We start from the raw sequence: 20598 nt of genomic DNA, 5'->3' as shown, positions 1-20598 counted from the left end.
TCAACTTTGGACTTAGATAAACCCCTCTGGAGCCCTGTTTATAAAGCCCCATCCAGAAGGGTGGACACCCTCACAGCTTTATCGTGCGGAGTGAGTGGAGCACTGGTCAAGGACTGGTGAATAAGCTGCACCAGGGTAAGTCATGACATTTATTTAATTACGGAATTATGAAAACCCCTCTTAGGAAAACTGGCTTATGTGTTGCTGTTGTTATCAAGTGTCACAGTATCCAGAGGAAGCACAACAAAAGCTCTGCAGAAACAAACACCATGGTGATGAAGAGTTGTGGGGTACCACATTGGCACCATTGTATGATCAAGTACCAGTTTAACAATCAACACATAGTAAAAATATAAATAAATCACAGATACTGTATGCCATTGTATATTTTCATGGATTATTGAAGCATATTTGGTTGGTCTTTATTTTCTGTTCAGAAAACAAGAACCTGTTTTGGACAAATTTTATTGTATGTGAAGGGAATTAAACAATTGTGTTGTTCTAACAACATGTACATGTTCATGGCCAAAGCTTTCAGGCATCTTGGATTTTTGGGGAATATTAATTTTAATGAATCTGATTTTCATAATTTTAGACACTGTGATTAGAGTTGTTCTGCATACATATAAAACAAAGTGAATTTGTTTGGTGTGCACTTTCTCTAATACAGGACTGTATAGCAACTGTCTTCATATCATAATATGTTATAGTATCATAATAGTATCATATCATAATGTTGTTTAGCCAAGGTTCTAGCTATATCTTTAGTAATTGTATGAATTGTGGGTTACTATTGATTGCTGTTTATTGTTGATTCCAGTACATCAGAAATATTCTCATTAAGTAGCCATTATTCACATGAATGTTATTTTCCCAACATGGAACAAGAGGGGTACTCTGTATTATGTCTACTGTTTTGTTTGCAAAAGACTACAAATTACAAATGTGAGAAGGTCATTTAGTCTAACTTGCTCGCTTGGTTAGCAGTAGCTAATGGATCTACGCATCTCAATCATCCACTTCTCAAGAGGTCTGAAGGCATCAGTTTCAACAACACAGCTGTGTGGCACTTGTTCAAGACACCCATGACTTTTTCATGTACTACCTTTCAATAAATGTAGCCTAGTCTTTGTGTCATTGTTGATTAATATTAACAGATGTCATCAGATAAATATAATGTTACATATTTTGGTCAGATGTCCAAACCAGCTCCTGCACCTGCCAAAAAGGTGGCCCCACCCCCACCAGGATGCACCATTGATATCAATGACCCCCAAATTCAAGAGGCAGCTATCCGCATCCAGGCTTCCTACAGAGGTCACAGGTATTGCAATAGAATGTAATAATAATAAATAATAAAGAGGTTACAGGCCTGAGGATTTTTTTAGATGGTCTTGTTCATTTATGCATGGGACTTTCTTTAAGAATCCTGGGATGTCAAATTCAACAGCAGTTTTCAAAGGCTAGATGTTGGGCAGTTTGTTACAGACATTCATAATGCGTTCCTTAAAGATGTGCATCTTTTGGTTGTAAATGTACCTGCTCTGTTGACCAAAAATTATAGGAAAGAAGAAAACCCTTAGCCATGGATGTGTTTCATACTTTTCCCCTGCTTCTTGTTAATCAAGAAACATTGTAATAGATCTCTGACGTGTGCTGTGGAAGTGCAGAGTGTGCCAAGCTGTTGAGCATTTACATTTTCCTTACCACACTTCCTAATGCGTCTCTGCTTAGGTCTCGCAAGGAGATGAGAGAAAAGGGTCCCCCCAAGATCCTACAGGAGCTGAAAGATGTGATCTTGATTGAGGGCAGTGCAGCCAAGCTGGAGTGCAGAGTGAGCGCCTTCCCTGACCCCTTCATTGTCTGGTCCAAGGATGGCAAGGAACTGAAGGATGGTCCCAAGTACCGCTATGTGTTTGAAGACCCAGATGTAGTGGCACTTGTCGTGCGGGATGGAGTGCTGAATGACCTAGGCCGCTACACTGTCTCGGTCAAAAACACTTTTGGAGAGGCCTATGATTCAGCCCGCATAATAGTGGAGGGTACGCACGCAGCATTCCAGCCGCTCCCACACCATCAAAACTACACAGGGGTCTACTTCTGCTTTTAAGAAATCAAAGACATATAGATTTCATTCTGATTATATCTATTCCACATATTTTCTACACTCAGTGAATACTAGTTGATATTGAACACACATTGTTAATATAACAATATCAGTATTTATTATACTAATATTTGTTTCTCTGAGGATGATAATTTAATGACTTATGTAGCTACATAGGGGCAAGCGATGTAGCTTGCTCTAATTCCTTCCAGACAGCTCCCAGGTCCACCCAGCCTGCTTTCCCAATGAGTACCAGGGGTTAGTCCTTCTGGGGGTAATAGGTCAGCTGGAGCGTGATGCTGACCTCCAGTGTCGGATGGTTGAGAAAAATGGTGGCCCTTGCCCCCGAGTCACCATAGACCTTTATGGGCTGAAAAGGGGACCTTACCTACCTATGTACTGTAGCTACATAACACATTCTAATCCATTATTTAAAGAAGATAAGTTGATTGAGAACAAATTCCCATTCACAATAATAATCTGAGAAGTATCCATTTATATAGGATGATTTACTGGAGTGATCTACCTTTCTCAAAGGTATAACAACAGCATCCTACATGGAATTCTAATGTATTATCCACTCATTGGAAACTCAGTATCCTAGCCATTATTCCATAATGCAGCTCCAAATTTGTAGTATCCATTTTGCCAGTTGCAACAAATATAATTTTCGGTTTCTTCTCTTTATATCACTTAAAATGTAATATTTGCTTTCAATATTGTAGGGTCTCTTTTAGATAGATATAAATAGATTAATGGATTTTCCTTATTATCTACTTACATAATACTAAATACCAGTAAATACCAATCCAAAATGCCACAATGGAATCACCATGAGAGATAAGCTCAGATGACACTTTTAATAATTTTTAAAAGAACATACATGATTGGGTTAATACTCCAAGTAGAGGAATTCCAAATTAGGAAACATTTGCATATATAAGATACCATGAGAGCATAACAAAGGTAAGTAACAATTAAGCAATAATAAGCAGAGTTTAATAAATACAATTAGGACCACTCATGAGTTCAAAATGATTTGTCTTCAAAGCTGCAATGAGGTACTTACAAAAGTGACATATCAACAAAAAAGAACAAAGTCCCTGATAAACTGCAAACTTAAAAAACTAAGTTTACTATTAAATTCATTTAATGATTCCCTTTTATTCAGGGTCCTTTTGCCAGTTTTTTTAATCAAAAGATGGTTTGGCTACACACATGAAAGAGAAAAATAAACTCCACACAAAAAATCAGAAAACAACTATTCTTTTAATAACGATTTTTGAGTGGTCCAAACAATATAGTAGCAGGAGTAGTATCTAAATTAACTGTAAAGTATCTGCTTGTGTCCACAGTTCCTGCCAAGATTGCCAAGGGTCCAGACAGCATGAAGGTGAAGAAGGGATCAACAGTAGTGTTGAAAGCAGAGATCAGTGGGGACCCAGCTCCAGATGTGGGCTGGGCAAAAGATGGAGAGGACATTGAGGAAGATAACAGGTAGAAAGCAATACTAGTCAAATCTGAGAAATGTCGCTACTCTCAGCTGTACCTTCTCTGGCCTTCAAAGATAACTGGCAGACTGGTTATATACAGTGTACAATGTACACAAGTTATCCAATTGCATTTGCTGTACTTTTGTTTAAAAAAACATTATAGTCTGTCCAAAATCACCAGTAATATCCAATGCACAAGATGGGCAGTTTGTTTTTTGGCACAAGGCAACACATATCAAGGGTCATGTAAAATCATTCTCTCAAACATATGAAGCATAAGATTTATTGAGTATCTGTGTGTGGGGGGTAAAGAGTGGAAGGATTTAAGTAAACTAAAATACAAATGCTAAAGAAGTTACTGAAATGTACACTTCTCTTTTATTTTTCAGTTTGTTGATAGTTTTATAATCCACAATTACTCCACTCAAAGAACTCAAACCTCTTTTTATCACAGTGACTCATGGACAGAGCATTTTTCAATAAGTACTCAGCATAATACCCCTTATTTGTGAGAAACAGTACACTAAGCTCCTCTGTAATTTCACTTTTGCAAAATACTCATTTTACCATTATTGATGCTAACAACCTTCTGAAATACCATTGAAGGTATTTAAGTCTACCAGTACTGAAGAGCTCAACGGTTATTGATCTGTCATGATTTAGTTGGGTCTGGGGCAATTTCACAGTCTTGAAATTTCCTTTAGATATTGTCTCCATACTGCTTGCACCTTTTTAAAAAAAATTAATACCTACTGAGGGTCTCAGAGTAAAATGCATTGTATAATGCCTCTTCTCCTATGGTTGTTTTACAGAGTATTCTACGAAATAGAGGACACCTCCACAACCCTGACAATCAAAGATGCACGGCCATCAGATGCAGGGAAATACGAGATATTTGTTGAGAACAATCTGGGCGTAGATCAGTCCTTTGCCCGTGTGGACATCATCTGAGGAGGCTTTTTTCCTTGCCCTCTCTCTCCACACAGCAGCACTCCATCTTACTGTCTGCCTGTATCTTTTCCAGCTCCCTCTCAGGCTCAGTTTACCCCTCATTTGACTTTCTTCATGGGCACATATGTGCTCTTGTCTATGGCATAATAACAAAGAAGATCTTTCCATACAGTGCACAAGTAACTAAAAAAAAATATTATATATTAAATCACATGACATGGTGTTGTCTTCAGAAACTGTTTTTGATTGCTTTCTCCCCAAATAAGACAGTATCTTCCTAGTGTTATTGATTGATTGCTTGAAACTGTAGTTTGAATTCCTCCTCTCTCCCATAGGAGTTTCTTCTGATGTGCATTTCACTAAGACAATTTCATTTTAGTTCTCCATGTTAGACTGCCATTTCTCTTCGTTTCCGACACTTAAAAGCTTAGAAATGCACATAAATAAGCTTTTAACAACCTACCTGAAGACAGAGTTTAATAAATACCATCAATACAACACTTTCTCTCTTGTCACCAGATTAATTCACCTGTTTTATTTAATAAAATATTGAATACTTTGCTCTTTCTCAATTTCTTATTTGCCTTTGCAATTCTAGCACATCTTTAGCATGTGTTATCATAAGAACTGAAGCATCCTGAAAGCAAAGTGGACAAAGCAGTCTGAATGCATACCACAATCTGACAATGTGTACAAGACAGAAATACACAAAGACAAAACCAGTGACTGCAAAGTTTTGAAACACCAAAATCATTCCTATAACACTTTCAGATGCTTGGTCCAGCCTTTTCTTGGGACCTTGTGACTTATATTTTAAGTAAAATACATGCTTATTTGGATTTAAATCTGGAGATTGACTTGGCCTTTCCAAGATTTTCCACTTTTTTCTTCACAATGATCTCAGATCCTATCTGATGCTTCTGATAGAGTCCTGATAGAGTCCTAAATATACCCATTGCAAAATAAAAAACAAGGCCAAATTTGAATTGAGTAAAATAAACTGATTATGAAATTATGAAGCTTCCAGGCTTTTAGTGGCAAATCTGTTTCTGGGAACTAGAAGGGCTGATGGCTTTCCAGATAGAGGTACAGTAGCAGATACTGTCCTTGGGATGAGATGTTACACTGAAGTCCTGAAAACTTGGTCATTTAAGATCTCCAGATCTTCTGCGCCTCAGCCAGATTTTTAAACAGGGGGTATTAGTGTAATGGTTGAGGCACTTTTTAATTCTTTTCTTTTTAATTCAATTAATGAATAAACAGTTTATTGGTATAGCAGGCACATAATTGCTGCTGCAAGTCACTGAAGTGGATGCTGCACCTCAGTGATGGATAAAGTGTCTCCCACTCAAAGATGTAAAGTGCTTTGAGATTCTCTGAGGAAAAAGGCTAAATTATTGTTGTTAATTACTATATGGTAATATAACGCAAATCACACGGGAATACAACGAACGCACTTTGTTGACTCTCCCTAACCTCCTTTCTCCTTTCTGACGGTTTCAAGGCTCCCCTCTATGTACTGCTTGCCAAAAAAAAGTTAGCAAAAACTTTTACCAAACCTTAAACAGTAGTTTGAAGCAACAAGCTCACCGTAAGAAACTTAACGGAGCTGAACTTTTGTTTTTAAAAGACCTGCGTCGGTTCATTTCCTTTCGATTTAGTAAGCACGGATTGTTGCAAAGAGAAAAAGCAAGCCGAAACGAATCAAGTAAAGGCCTTTCAAAAGTTGTTTGCGTGCTCAATTTTACACACCTTAAACGGGCAACGCATTACGTATTTTTTTTGTTCGCTTTTTTAAAGCACCGAGCAGGGACAAAAATGTGGTTATGAATATTCGCATTGTTATTTCTATTGTATACATCTATAGAAACTGTAGATAAGATAAATTGGAAATTAAAAGTACGAGGTGTGGGCCCCACCATTTGCAAAATGAAAGCTAAAACCGAGCGCATCAAGGAAATAGCCTCCACGGTAGGTTGCTTGTTCATAAGGAAAGTTACAGTTAAACTGTGTACTGCTCTGTATACACCAGTGCACGAAGGAAGTTCTGAGTACGCACGTTTCCAGTGGCGTTCACTGGGGGACTAGTTACAAAAAACAGTTTAAATTCTGCGTAGAAAGTATCCTAGGTGCATGTAGCACTTTTTAGTATCGCTGGCACAGTGGCATATACTGTATAACTGATTTTTCCTCTATTAGTGTTCTTAATCAAATTCATTAAGCATAGGCTATTAAATATGGTTTGTGAAAACCTTTTATTTGACACATACTGTACATGACAACTCACAAGTTATAAGTTTTTTTTAAAAACTCATTGAACTTTTCAAATTGTAGTTATTTTCAGTGAAATAACTTTTTATGCTTACCTTGAATACTCATTACTTGTAACTTATTTTTTTGTGTGCCTCTGATTAGAGATAGCAGTGGTTCTCCACCTTGGGGCTGGGGCTAGAAGAACTACCGGCTGTTTCATAAGATGACCTCTATATCACCACTGCTAATTGATCACTTAATTGATCTGCTTGTTTGTTTAGACTTTTATTTATCATGTTGCTCTGTCAGTCCTGAGTCCCAAAAATACTGTACTTCAAGGGTACTGTTTCCAATGACTTCAGCAACCAGAACTTTACACAGCCTCTCCTCAATGTTTTGTGCTGTTATTTCTGACTAAACGTCTCTTAGTAGTTCATCAATTGAGGATGAACATTCATAGGTGTGAATAACAATTTGTTACATTTCAGGAAGCACATCTTGAATGAAGGAAATTCTGATTCTGAAACAGTTAACATCCATCCACCAAATTCCTAACCTCTTGATCCAATTCAGGGACATTTGCAGGGGAGACACAGACATTGACACAAACACACCCACACCAGGGTCAGTTTTCCCAGAAGCCAATTATCCTACTAGTCTTTGCACTGTAGGAGGAAACCTGTGAGCATAGAAACTCCACACAGATAGCATCCCAGGTCCGAAATTGAACCCAGGACCCCAGCACTGCAAGACAGCAATGCGAACTACTGTGGCACTGTGCCAACCAATGGATAACATGATTTTCTGAACTTCAGAAATTGGCATAGAGCTGATGTCAATTACAAACTCTGTTTCACATTTTAAGATCAGTCAGTAAATTTACAAATATGCCTCAAAAAGAAAATTGAAAACAATTAGCCAGTGATTAGAGTCTATTTTCTTCAGTTTGGTTTTAAACATGTCTCAAAGGTAACGGATAGTTGAACGCCAGTTGAAAAAATAAAACATCAAAGTGCCAAGGTAGTCAGTTATGAAAATAAAACTGCATCCCGACTTCAAATTTTGTTTGGACTATACCAGAATTTGAGATGTGTGTTTTTTTTTGTTTAAGGCTGGCGTGTTTACGCAATTCTTTGAGTGGAGTGATCCAGCGGTTAACATGCATTACAAACTAAATAAACGTGCAAGTCTGGTAGAGATGTATGAAGTTAAACGAATTGGTTACGGTCCCTGATATTGTAGCGTGGCTCCAGGAATGTGCTTGGCTCTGAGGTGCCCGGTTTCTTCAATGGGGCGCCACGTCACTGTCATTGGTTCCGAGCTGACTTTGAATGGCAGCATTGTCTGCAATTTCCTGTCTCGGTCAGCTTCGGACTGTGCTTGCTTTCTGTATAGATTCTCTCCCCTATGAAACCAAGAGAAACCAGGCTGCTGAAGTTGCAATACTGCCAGACAAGATTTAGACCTCAGTTTAGTCCTTGAGTGCAATGTCTATAGAAGCGGTTCAAAAGGTCGCTGCATTCCTCTGGTGCTGAATAAATAGTTGGGAGTACAGGAAACAATTCATACACATTGTGTACCGCAATACATCTACTGGACACAGATACTGTGTGTACTACCCTACGGAAAATCAGAAACACACATACTGTACGCACACCAGATCTGACAAAATTAACGATCTTTTAATTTCACTTCGATTTAAGTGGAAAAAATCCCCCAACAATAATGGTTTAAAGGATGGGCTCATTGTGAAGCAAGTAATATAAATAAAAAAGTCCGAGATCTACTGCAATTGCAATGTGCACTTCTTTGATTACATCATGGGGTGTGTACGGAGTAATATGATTGAATGAAAAAAAAACATGCAATGGGTATATTAAAATGAATAATTTAGTAGAATCGTTTCAATTCCTGTTTTAAGTTATTTTTTGGAAGTTTGAAAATAATTTGTAGTATGATTTCCTGCATCTATGTCAGACAATCCTCTATTATTATTATCATCATCTAAAAGTTATTGAAATTAATCTATGTGTACATGGTATAGCTCTGTCTATCCATCCATGCGTTGTGCCTCTGTCCATCTACCCATCATCTTATGCTCCTTATTAAACCAGTTTTCTTCTTGTCCCATACGGTCCCATACAGTGGCGCGATCTAGTGAAGCTTTTGTTTCCTGCGGTTTGCAGCTACTCTTTCATAGCCACTTTAAGAGGGAGGGGAGGCCTTGAAACAGCCAAGTTCCATGTTTGTGTCTTGAAATTGAAGAGCAGAGCTACAGAACTCCATGTTGTAACAAAGTTATCAACAAGAAACTCCCTTTTGTATTTTTACCTTTTCTTTTCTTTTATATCTTTTTAAAACTTTTAGTTGTATATATTTATGTCAGAAATTAAATGTATATAACGGAAAACTGGGGGGGTTATTTTAACTTGTTGTAAATATATAAATATATATTAGGTAGAAAAACGGTAACAACTTTTAAACTGCAGCTATATTGGAATTACGGATCTAATGGACCACCAGTCCACGTCTATAATTACGCAAGTTAGCAGAGATGAAGAGGTGAATACTCCTTTACGAGAAAAAGGTAAGCTTAAAATGTTATGGAGACTCGCACTGGAGTTGTTTGTGCGTCGCACATGTCAAACTTATTTTTGTATTGTCGGGGCGGTGTTTTTCCGAAAATCACAGCCGGGCTTACTTAAAGTTCGAAATCTGTTAACGCAAATTGTAAATCTCCTGTTTTAACTCGCGTATTGTGCTTTTACTGTGCATTGCAAACTCGAAATGAAGGAAGTTTGCAAGTCTCTTGACAAGTTTGCTTGACTTGTTGCCGCGGTGGGCACAGTCACAGACAGGTGATTAAAAGTTAATTTATGAAGCTTGATATTGAACTTCTTTACTAATAAATTGTTGAGACTAAATTTATAACCGATTTAATATTAAAAAAGTTAACTTTTTGTAAGTTTCTAATGCATGATAAGTTACTTAGATTTCAGTCAGGGGGCGGGGCCCATTTGAGCAGTACAGTAAAAGCGTTATTTTCCGTGAGTAGCTGCTCTGAGGCCTTGGTACTTTATTTAAAAACTTAAATTATTATTATTTTGACTATAAGTACATTAACTTTAACCAAGTTTAAACAGTGAAGATTATGTGTAAATATATCGTTCTTTAGTATTAAAATACGTATTGCAAAGTTATTGTTAAAAGTGACTCTTGGAAAGCCACAATAATCATTCAACTGGGCTCTCTCATGACGTTGATACACAGTAAATAAAGCAGAATAATAACAGTTCAGTGAACGTTGCAGTAAAAAAACAACGCGTTCACTACACTACGTAATTGTAGGTATGGGCTCTATTGGTCTGCAGTATGCTGTAGTATTTTAAAAAAATACTACAGGGTTACTAATAGCACGTTGTAGCACACGTCTAGGTTTCTCTGCAAACTGCTAAGAAAATATTCTTACAGGGTTTTAAGCGCTTGTAGAACTTTCTTACTATATTAATAGTAGAGCAAAGAGACTATAACTAGGCTGTGCTGTGTAGTGTTTTGGTGTGGTGCTGTCGAAAGTAAGGGTAAAAGAAAGCTTTCAGGGGAATGGAGGAGATTTGTCCAACCTTGCTTGTCCAGTTCTAAGCAACTTTTTGATTAGAGACCTTCACCAACATGTATGACATAGGACTCCTCAGAATCCATATCCAAGACACAGCTTAGTCATTAGATTCAGTCTCAAACTCTATGTACAGCAACGTCCTTCTGTTTGTGTTGTTGACTCTACTAATATGTAGCATTTCTGTCCTCTTTGAAAACTATGCATTGTGCATGAAGTTCTCATTTCAGTAGCTTCTTTGAATCCTGTGAATGAGGTGGATATACTTTTCACTTTGGTGAATAATAACCAAAAACTCCAATTACAAACCTAATGTTCACTAAATGTCATTAGATGTGAAGAATAATGTAATTCATATATAGTTCCAACTGGTCTTTGTCTTTTTTGAAGCAAGTGAAATTTCTATGAGTTGATGCTGTTGTTATGTGTATTATAAGAGACATTGTGTAATTTCTTCAACAAAATGCCCAGTGCGATTGGGGTTTTGACTTTGGGTCCTAGGTAAACCTTGTTTTTTTTACCTGTTTTGAAAGGAAGACGATGACCTGTAGGGCAGTGTTTCTAAACCCTTTTCTTTTAACTGCGCACTTGCATAAATATTAATATTTTAAGTCATTCCAGCTCTCTCTTCACAAATGAATTTGACTTGAAGTGCATAGTCTCCTTATCCTGGAAGGAATTGATGATGGTAAAACACAGAACCCATACTGAGCTATTCTTAGATATTGTTTTTTTTTCCGTCAAACTTGAAAAAGTTAACTTGCATCACAAGCACTTCCCACATGAATAGACTTAGAACGTGGCCGCTGTCTCATGTATACACCAAATGTGCAACACAACACTTTGGTTTCTTCACAGAACTAAAATATATTACAATTTTATTAATTTTTAAATTTTTCTTATATCTGGCTTTTCCAAAAAACAGACCACTTCACATCCTGTGGCTTACCTGCTGAAAAATGCTGTGTCCTATTAGTATTGGCTTATATTGACAACTTTGCCACATGTAGTATCAGTGCCCACTTGCCCTTAATGTTATATTTAGAACATATCTTAATTGTGTTATATCAGAATGTACTATAAACATTGCTGGATGTTTGAGTTGCTACAAAAACCTATTGTATACCCAGCCAGTAAGATGTAGGAAAGACTCAACTCATGGCTACAACTGTGGTACTGCATAGGAAGAATGAAAACCTGTAGAGGACCTCCTCTGACTTGCTCGCGTCTTAGAGCTTCAGTGGTTCTGCAAGCATCTAAGTACCTTTCTGGAGAGTCAGCAGCAAATTAAAGGAGCAAGCATGGCTCTTACTGACATCACTTCACGTCTACCAGCTTTTAAGACATTTCAAGTTGCTGTTTTGCTAAAGCCAAGTGGACCCTGTCTGACTGCTGCCCAGGCTGCCATGGTTTTGCCAGTTGTGTACTGCCCCTTAGGAATTCTGGTCACAGTCCATTTGGGTAGTCACATGATCCTGCCTTGGAACTGGTTACATCTAGACTTCTAGAGCATAGGGCTCAACCTGTGGGTTCAATGAAGGCGGGTGTTAATCTTTGAAATTATAGATGTAACATACTATGGTGTCACTGTGGTGCAAAGCTTAGAATTGCTGTGTCAGAGCACCAGGGCCCAATTCTAGACCTGCACTGCTATTTACATGGAGTTTGTATGTTCTCCCCTTGCTCGTGTAGCTTTCCACTGTGTGCTCCAGTTTCCTGCCACAGTCTAAAGACATACTGGTAGGTTAATTGGCTACTGGGAAGATTGGCCCTGGTGTGACTATGAGCGTGCCTTACAGGGAAGGTTCCTGCTGCCCCATGATGCTGAATTGGATAAAGCAATTAGAAAATGTATGGATGAATTTAACATACTGTTTACCTAGGCTTTTTAAAGAAAGCCAGTATTGTTTTACAACCTGTTTCATTTTAGAGTGCATTTCAAAGTATATATATTGGTTATGTAGGAATCATTTAGTTCTCATAACAAAAAAAAATCACTCTCTGCTATGTGGCTGATCAAGGCCAAATGTTTGTGGGTGTGTACCATGATATGTAACATCTGTCAACAGTGGGGGTGGAAGCTGTGTGAGTTTCCCTGAGAAGGAGGAAACATCAAAGCCATTTTGAAATTGCAGGTAGATCTACAAGGAGGTAACATGGATTCTTGAACCCATATGCACTTGTTGGCTTGTGTCCTCTGTTAATTGTTCTCTAAAGAGTGTGTTGTTGTAGTTGAACTACTTTATGAGATTTGTTTTAACTTTTAACTGTTTTTGTCCACATTTTTTTACCGACTGCAGTACTGTGGCTCGGTCTCTACAATGTTTTCTGTATAACAGATGTGTGGATTTTTGTCCCTGCTACTTTAGTTGGATGTTTATAAAGGCTTTTATATTCTTGGTTCATGGTGAAAATACTTTAAATGCATATGAAACAGTTTGAGACTTTTTTAAAACTTAGCAAGTAGAAATAAACCTAAAATCTATGTTAAAGTCTTATACCTTTACTTAAGCTGATGAATTCTGATCACTAATAAAGTAACAAACAAAATGGGCAATAGCTCTTATTTTTATAGCATACTGAGATAAAATGTTTTCCTTCTGGGCACTAGAAGCATTCACAGTCCCAAGAATTTGGTTCTAGAATTGTATAATTGAGATGGCTTATCAAGATTACAGTAAAACTTGAATGTACATGCTTTTAGGAATGTAGTGACATTAATTTCATGCTATTTGTGTTAAAGTGACCCAGTATGTCTGTTCCAACTACATTTTGAGTACCAACATAATGCACAAAAAAGTTAAATCTTTTACAAATCTGAATCTTTCCTTAGAAGAGACAATTTAGTCTCCATCTGTGGTATATTTACTAGCTTTTTTTTTAGTACTACAGAAGTCTGACGTGATTGATATATCAGCAACTAAAGCAGTGAATACTGGGTCTTTAATCTTAAAACATCCTCTGCTGAAAGGCATCTTCCTTAGTGAAGGCATCAGAGCAAGAATACAAGTATACTAATTGCAGTGTCATTGAAAGTAGTACTTAAACAGCCCAAATGTTGAGCAAACCCAAGCTGCCAGTTCCCTTTTCAGTTTTAATGTTTTGCAAGCAATTGCAACATGCTGCTGAAAGTATTCTACAAGTGTGTGATATGGAGCAGCTACCTCTTACAATGTTTTCAGAATAGAGCAGTATTACTACCTTCTGTATGTTTTTTTTTTATCTTAGAAGCGAAGCAAGGTTATGCCTGGCCAGTACTGCCTTTAAAAAACCTCCATGGAAAACTGAGGTCCTGCTTGGCAATTAAAAACCCAATGGCAGTCTTTCTAAAAGTAGGGATATTAACCCTGCGTAAATCCACATTGTAGTGTACCTAAAGGTTACATATGTTTTTCTACTGATGGGGGAAAAAAATCTCACTTCTTTACCTGATCTGTTGTTTAGTGGACTAGCTTGCCAAATCATTAATTGATAGACCCCGGTGGTAAATCAGTTTTTAGTCTGATCTCCTCATCTCAGAAACTACGTATGGCTTTAGGCTTGGTCAATACTGGGATGAAATCCCTCCTATGAAGCCATGTTGCTGCTGTAAGTGGCGCTGGTGGCCCTGCATGTGACATTTTACACTTTGGATTATATTTTCCAAACCAATGCCCTAATACACTGTTGTTCTTTGGATGAGATGTTAAACTGAGTTCCTGACTACTTGGTCATTAAAGATCCCATGACACTGTAAGAGTGTTAACCCTAGTGTCCTAGCTGAATTTCACTCTGAAATTGTTTCCACTGTCTGACCTACCCGATGTTCACTCTTAATGTTATCTGGTTAATCAGTTTCTCATTTCTCTTCCTCTTTTACTGTATAGTGGGCCTGCTGGCACGTTATATCTGCTGTCTGTCATTCAGGTGGATGCTACACTTGAGTGGTAGATGAAGTAGGTCCATCATTTATTTGAAGCTCTTTTAGATCCTTTGAAATGAATATTCAATGTTATATATTACATAGCTTTATAATATGCAGTTGCTATATACTGTAAGTGCAACTGCTTTTTGATTATAATGATTTTATGTGTATCTACAGCATTGCATAGTGGGTAAGTCTCTGGTTTGACTGGTAACTATGGGTTCAAGTCCCCACTTTAGAAACTATGCAGAAAAAAGGATGAACTCTAGACTGATATACCATTGTGACTAGAATGTAAAACTACTTACTTGCATCTAATGTGATATGTTTCATGTTGCTTGTATAGGTTTAACATGATTTATTGCTTGGTGGTATTAGAGACCTTATCGATACATTTGAATGAAACTAATATTGCAACATTTACCTCTGTAGACTAAAGATTCTGTTCTTTTCATGTTTTAGCATTCCAAACTGTTGATTTTGGACTCCTTTTAAATACATAAACATGCATTTAACTCATAAACCTTGGGCTTCTTCAGACAACAACATTCAAATGAAGCAGATGCCAGTGTGCTTGTCCTTATTCTTGAGCTCAGTAAGTCCTGCGGACACGTATGTGAAGTCCATTCCTCCTTTATTTCCAGTGTGAGCCAGCAGTTTGAAACTAGAGTTAATGTAAAATATAAAAAATATACAGTCACTATATACAAAAAGATAATAATCTCAGACAGGTCATTAGAGTCTTATAGAAAGTCTTTTGCAGCTGTGTTTGTAAGACCTTTACAGTATCCAGCTACAAGACGCTCTACAGTCAACATGTTTTTATTACTTAGGAGCTAAAGTAAATAGCTGTCTGAAAGGCTTCAAATCAAATACTTTCTGGTCTTTTTTGTGACAGCTTGCAACTTTTTCGATATTTTTTTATATCTTCATGGTATCACTTATTGAAAAGTTGTGGCACTGGTCAGTTCTGTGTTTTCATGCAACTGGGAAAACAGAACAGTAGCATAGCCTGTACAATGGATATAAAAAGTCTACACACCCTTATTGAAATTGCAGGTTTTTGTGATGTAAAGCCAGAAATCAAGATAAATCATATCAGACATTTTTCCATCTTTAATGTGACCTTGCAACCAACATAATTCAAGAATAGAATTAATAGAATAGAGTAAATCAAATAGATAATTATTAGGAAAAATAATTTAAATTAAAAAACCTACAACACCCTGGTTGCATAAGTGTGCAACCCCCCCCCAACTAATACTTTGTGAAAGCATCTTTTGCATTTATTACAGCAGTACTGTAAGTCTTTGTGAATAAGTCTCTATCAACTTTGCACACCTGAACTTTGCAATTTTATCCCACTCTTCCTTGCAAAAAAGTTCAAGATCCTTCATATTGCCAGAGGATCTCCTCTACACAGCCCTCTTTAGGTCATTCCACAGGGTTTCTATGGGATTGAGGTCTGGGCTCTGACTGGGCTATTCCAAGACTTTGATCTTCCTTTTCTGAAGCCATTCCTTGGTTGACTTCGATGTGTGTTTTGGGTCGTTATCATGTTGGAAGGTAAAATTCCTCTTCATCTTCAGGTTTCTTACTGAGGCCAGCAGGTTTTGTGCCAAAATATCTTGATATTTGGAGCTAGTCATTATCCCATCTATCTTGACTAGAGCCCCTGTCCCAGCTGAAGAGAAGCAGCCCCAAAGCATGATGCTTCCACCACCATGCTTCACAGTAGGTATGGTCTTCTTTGGATGATGAGCTGTGTTGTCTTTATACCAAAGCTATCTTTAAGGATTAAGGCCAAAAAGTTCACCCTTTGTCTCAACAGAACATAAGACATTTTCCCCACATTTTAGGGTGATTGAATGTATTTTTTTTTGCAAAATTTAGATGGGTTTGGATGTTCTTTTTTGTGAGAAATGGCTTCCGTCTTGCCACCCTACCCCATAGCCCAGACGTGTGCTGAATACGGGAGATTGTTGTCACATGCAAGGAGTGACCAATACCTGCCAGAAATTCCTGCAGCTCCTTTAATGTTGCTGTAGGCCTCTTGGTAGCCTCCCTAATAAGTTTCTCCTTGTCCTGCCATCAACTTTGGAGGGTTGTCCTGATCTTGTCAATGTCCCTGTGGTGCCACAGTTTCTCCACTTATTGATGATAGTCTTCACAGTGCTCCAAGGTACATCCAGTGCCTTTGATATTCTTTTATACCCCTCTGTGATCGTTACCTTTCAACAATAAGATCCCGTAGAGGTTTTGTCAGCTCCTTGCGGACCATGGCTATCCCAGTAGGATGCATCCATGAATGTTTCAAGGAAATCCTACAGGAACTGCTGATTTTTTGGGGGGGGTTAATCAGAACCACTTTCATTGATGGCAGGTGTATGCTACTTACCTTTGGACATGATTTTGACTGTGATTGGTTAACTCTGAACACAGTTACAGCCCCCATTATAAAACGGTGTGCACACTTATGCAACCAGGGTGTTGTAGGTTGTTTAATTTCAATTATGTTCCTTAATAATGATCTGTTTGTTTTTCTCTTGAATTTTGTTGGTTGCAAGGTCAAAGATGGAAAAATGTCTGACATGATTTATCTTGATTTATGGCTTTATATCACAAAAACCTGCAATTTCAGTAAGGGTGTGCAGACTTTTTATATCCACCGTACATCTTAGAGATACCTAAGAATGACAGGCCATGCTGAAAACAAATTGAATGGTGCATGGCCTAAATAACTTTATAAACAAAAATGGTGTTTTATAGCCTAACCTTAACATTTGGAATCTAATTCTTAATCAGTTTGGCTCACAGTATGTTGAAAGCTAACAATACAGAGTTTCGTGATAGATGGAGTCATGAAACGTTGCTCATGGATAATACTGGAAGGTGAAAAACACTTAGCATGCCAAAGGGGTCAGTGTTGCACAAAAAACTAAGGAAACCCTTAGGACACCGAGTAACCCAAACCAGACAGTCCTCTGCCAGTTGTATGCCAGCACAATCTCCTAGTCTAGCCTCCATGTTCACAGCAGTATTTGAACTGTTTGAGGAAAAATATATAGTCTGTACCCAAGCTTTCATTGGATAAACAGGTTAGAAACTGTCAAGATCATTGTTAATACAATATTGGTTTTAGTTTTTTTATTAAAGTATGCTCATTAGTATACTTATTTTTTTCTAAATCACAGTATCCCAAAATGACAAGAAAAGCTAATTATAAAAGTATTAAATATTACTGTGATCTTTTCAGTTTGCATATGTGTTGCGAAGGTCATTTTCTGTTATTTATAATCAAACCAGTATTTCTGAGTTACATATAATGATATTAAGCAGCTATATCACCCTGCAACTTACAACTAGCAACCCACTGAACATCAGCATGTGTGGGCCTGGTCAGTACCTGGATGAGAGACCTCCTGGGAAAAACTAAGGTTGCTGCTGGAAGAGGTGTTAGTGGGGTCAGTAGGGGGCACTCATTCTGCAATCTGTGTGGGTCCTAATGCCCCTGTATAGTGATGGGAGCACTATACTGTAAAAATGGCACCATCCTTTGGATGAGATGTAAAACTGAGGTTCTGGCTCCTTAAAAATCCCAGGATATTTCTTAAGAAGAGTAGGGTTGTTACCCTGGTGTCCTGGCCAAATTGCCCCCCCAATCATGGCCCTCTAATAATCCCCATTTATGAATTGGATTTTTTACTCTGTTCTCCTCCCCACTAATAGCTGATGTGTAGTGGGCATACTGTGCGCACTTTGGCTGCTGTCGCATCATCCAGGTGGGTGCTTCATATTGGTGGTGATGTAACTACATTGTAAGGAAGTCCCCATTACCTGTAAAGCACTTGTGAGTGGAGTGTCTTGAAAAGAGCTATGTAAGAATAAGGAATTGTTTTATTATTGTTGAATTATAATGATGAAAGAAAGTTTCATGGTTTGACATAGAAAGGCATTATTTTGATGCACACTTAAAGAGATTAGGTTTGCCAAATGTACCAACCAGTCTGAAAGAAAGCTGCATATGTAGAAAACGTAAAGGCTACAAACAAGAAGAGGTCATTCAGTTCATCGAGTTTGGTTGTTAGTCGGTGATTGGTCAGATGATCTCATCTAGCCCTTTCCTGAATGAAGCCAAGGTATCATCTTCAACAGTATGGTTGGGTAGCCTGTTCAAGACTCTAGCAGCCCTTTATGTGGAGAAGTATTCTCTGTCTTAGAGATACTTGCCTTTACTTTCCACTTGTGCCTCCTTGTTCATGTTTGTGCCTTGATCTTGAAGTAGTCCATTCAGTTGAGATGCTTTGAGGATTATGCATGCTTGAATAGCGTCCCTTTGCAGGCTCCTTTATTCAAATTTAAATTCAGATTCAGGTCTTTCAATATGTCACTATAGAACACCCTTTTAAATCAAGGAATTAACCTTGTTGCCCTTCTTTGAGCTTATTCCATTGCAGCCATGTTCGTCTTGGAAGTCCTACAAGCAGAATTGTACCCACTATTCTAAATGAGGTCTTACTAATGCTTGGAAAATATTCACAGAAGTTCAATTAATTTGTATTCTACACTTTTGGCTTTTATATTTTGTCATATTGGATAATGAGGTGTCCACAAAATCACCTAAATTAAAATAGTTAAAGCTCAGTTTCAACAAATGTAGAAGTATATGTTGTTGCTATTTGCATGTAATACTGCCCTGATCTATATTAAACTTCTTTACCAGGTTTCTGTCTAGCAGTTTATGGTACATAAGTCTTACATATCACCTTGAGCACATGTATCGCCTTAGGTTTTTGCAGTTTTCAATCTGAAATTAATCTTTGATATGGACCTTTATCAAATTATTTCTGGAAAGCTAAATATATTATATTGAAGGCTTTATTAGCATCCATTGCTATTTTAACCTATCCAAAGAAATTTATAATGTTTGCTTAACAGGCTGCAAGTAACTATCAGCTCCAGCTGAATGGTTAATTCTGAGAGCCTGTAATACTTAACATACTGTAACTCTTTCATGTTGAGACTTCTCAAAATTTAAAATGTTCTTTTCTATCTTAATTTTCCGATGTCCCTTTTTACTACTGCTTGTTGCTTACTGCACTCTACATAACTTTGTGTCTTAAAACATTCCTTTTAAATGTTTTAAGCGCTTTCTTCTGTAGCTTTTCTTCAGTGACTTATGAAACTGCTAGGCTATGCTTTCTGAGCTTTGAGGTCTTAAACATTGAGAGGAATTTACTTTGCATTACTTTTTGAAGTATAACACCTATTACCTACCGATACTCCTGTCAGACTCCACTCAGTTTTACTGGCTGGAAAATGTCTCATTTTTTCATAGCCTGTACTTGCATAAAATACACTTCTCTCTACCTTTGCAGATTTTCATCCTTCAGAACATACAGTACTGCGTTGTGGCTTCCCAAGCTGTTCTCTCACCTTTTTTTCCACGTACTGTGTCCTCATTGAGAAAACTAGATCAATACCAGTACCTCTGCTTGTGTGTACTGTAAAAAACAGGGATTAACCAGTTCTGTCATCACAATGTCTACTTCAGAACTCCCAGCATAAATATGTCCCAGCATAAAATTTAAATCCTGATTTGTTATATACAGGCATTCCTAATCCTATTTGGTGGTTCATATAAACACCTGTAATTGGTGGTGTATAACAACATTTTATTGTTAAAATCTTCATTTCGTATTTAAGAGTTTTACCAGTATGGATTACAAATTGCTTCTGCCATTATTTCCTGTGCTTGCATCTTATTTTTGTACAGTGTACAGTGGTGCTAGATCTGTACATTTATGCACCTACAGTATTTAACATTTAATTCATCACCAACAGTTTCTGTCAAACAGGCCTGTGTCTTTCCAATCATATCACAGCTACCTTGCATTGTAATAGCCTCTGTGTCTAGTATTCTATTTGTAACACTTTTAGCATTAACATTAATTATTCCATAATAATTTTAGGAAAGACTTAAAAGGGGGTTATTTTTGTGTTCAGTTTTCAGTTAAGCTGTTCTTTAGTTTTCTGAGGTTTTTCCCCGTTTTTTCCGTCCTTACACATTTCTGATACAAGGTGGTTGGACACCTTTTCATTTAAGTACATGTTCTGTTCTGAAGAGCACTCGGAAAGCCAGACTGTGTTGTTTGCATTTTTTTGCTTTGGCTTTCAGCTTGTTTTCCCATTGCCATAATGAACATAGTAAGGAAGCTAAATGACTGGAACATTTTGTTTAGATCATGTAAATGCTGTGTTTTCTGCTAGCAGTGCT

General features: G+C 37.5%; 2 protein-coding genes across 2 annotated transcripts in view; both read left to right on the top strand.

Moving 5' to 3' along the window:
• Positions 1 to 75: 75 nt before the first annotated feature.
• Positions 76 to 5073, top strand: LOC148821848 (SPEG neighbor protein-like). Its single transcript, XM_088931176.1, has 5 exons — positions 76 to 135; positions 1197 to 1324; positions 1735 to 2042; positions 3463 to 3604; positions 4413 to 5073. The coding sequence occupies exons 2-5, from the start codon at positions 1197 to 1199 to the stop codon at positions 4549 to 4551; spliced, it is 717 nt and encodes a 238-aa protein (XP_088787302.1). The 5' UTR covers positions 76 to 135; the 3' UTR covers positions 4552 to 5073.
• Positions 5074 to 9042: 3969 nt separating this feature from the next.
• Positions 9043 to 20598, top strand: part of ctdsp1 (CTD small phosphatase 1) — a 39287-nt gene continuing 27731 nt past the window's right edge. The window contains exon 1 of the mRNA XM_088930159.1: positions 9043 to 9391. Coding sequence (XP_088786285.1) covers positions 9316 to 9391 — 76 coding nt within the window. The 5' untranslated portion in view covers positions 9043 to 9315. The remainder of the gene's footprint in view (positions 9392 to 20598) is intronic.

This window comes from Atractosteus spatula, chromosome 13 (assembly GCF_055471065.1).
Source record: "Atractosteus spatula isolate fAtrSpa1 chromosome 13, fAtrSpa1.hap1, whole genome shotgun sequence".
NCBI lineage: Eukaryota > Metazoa > Chordata > Actinopteri > Semionotiformes > Lepisosteidae > Atractosteus > Atractosteus spatula.
Note: the sequence above shows the minus strand (reverse complement) of the source record. Positions and strands in the feature narration are given on the sequence as shown.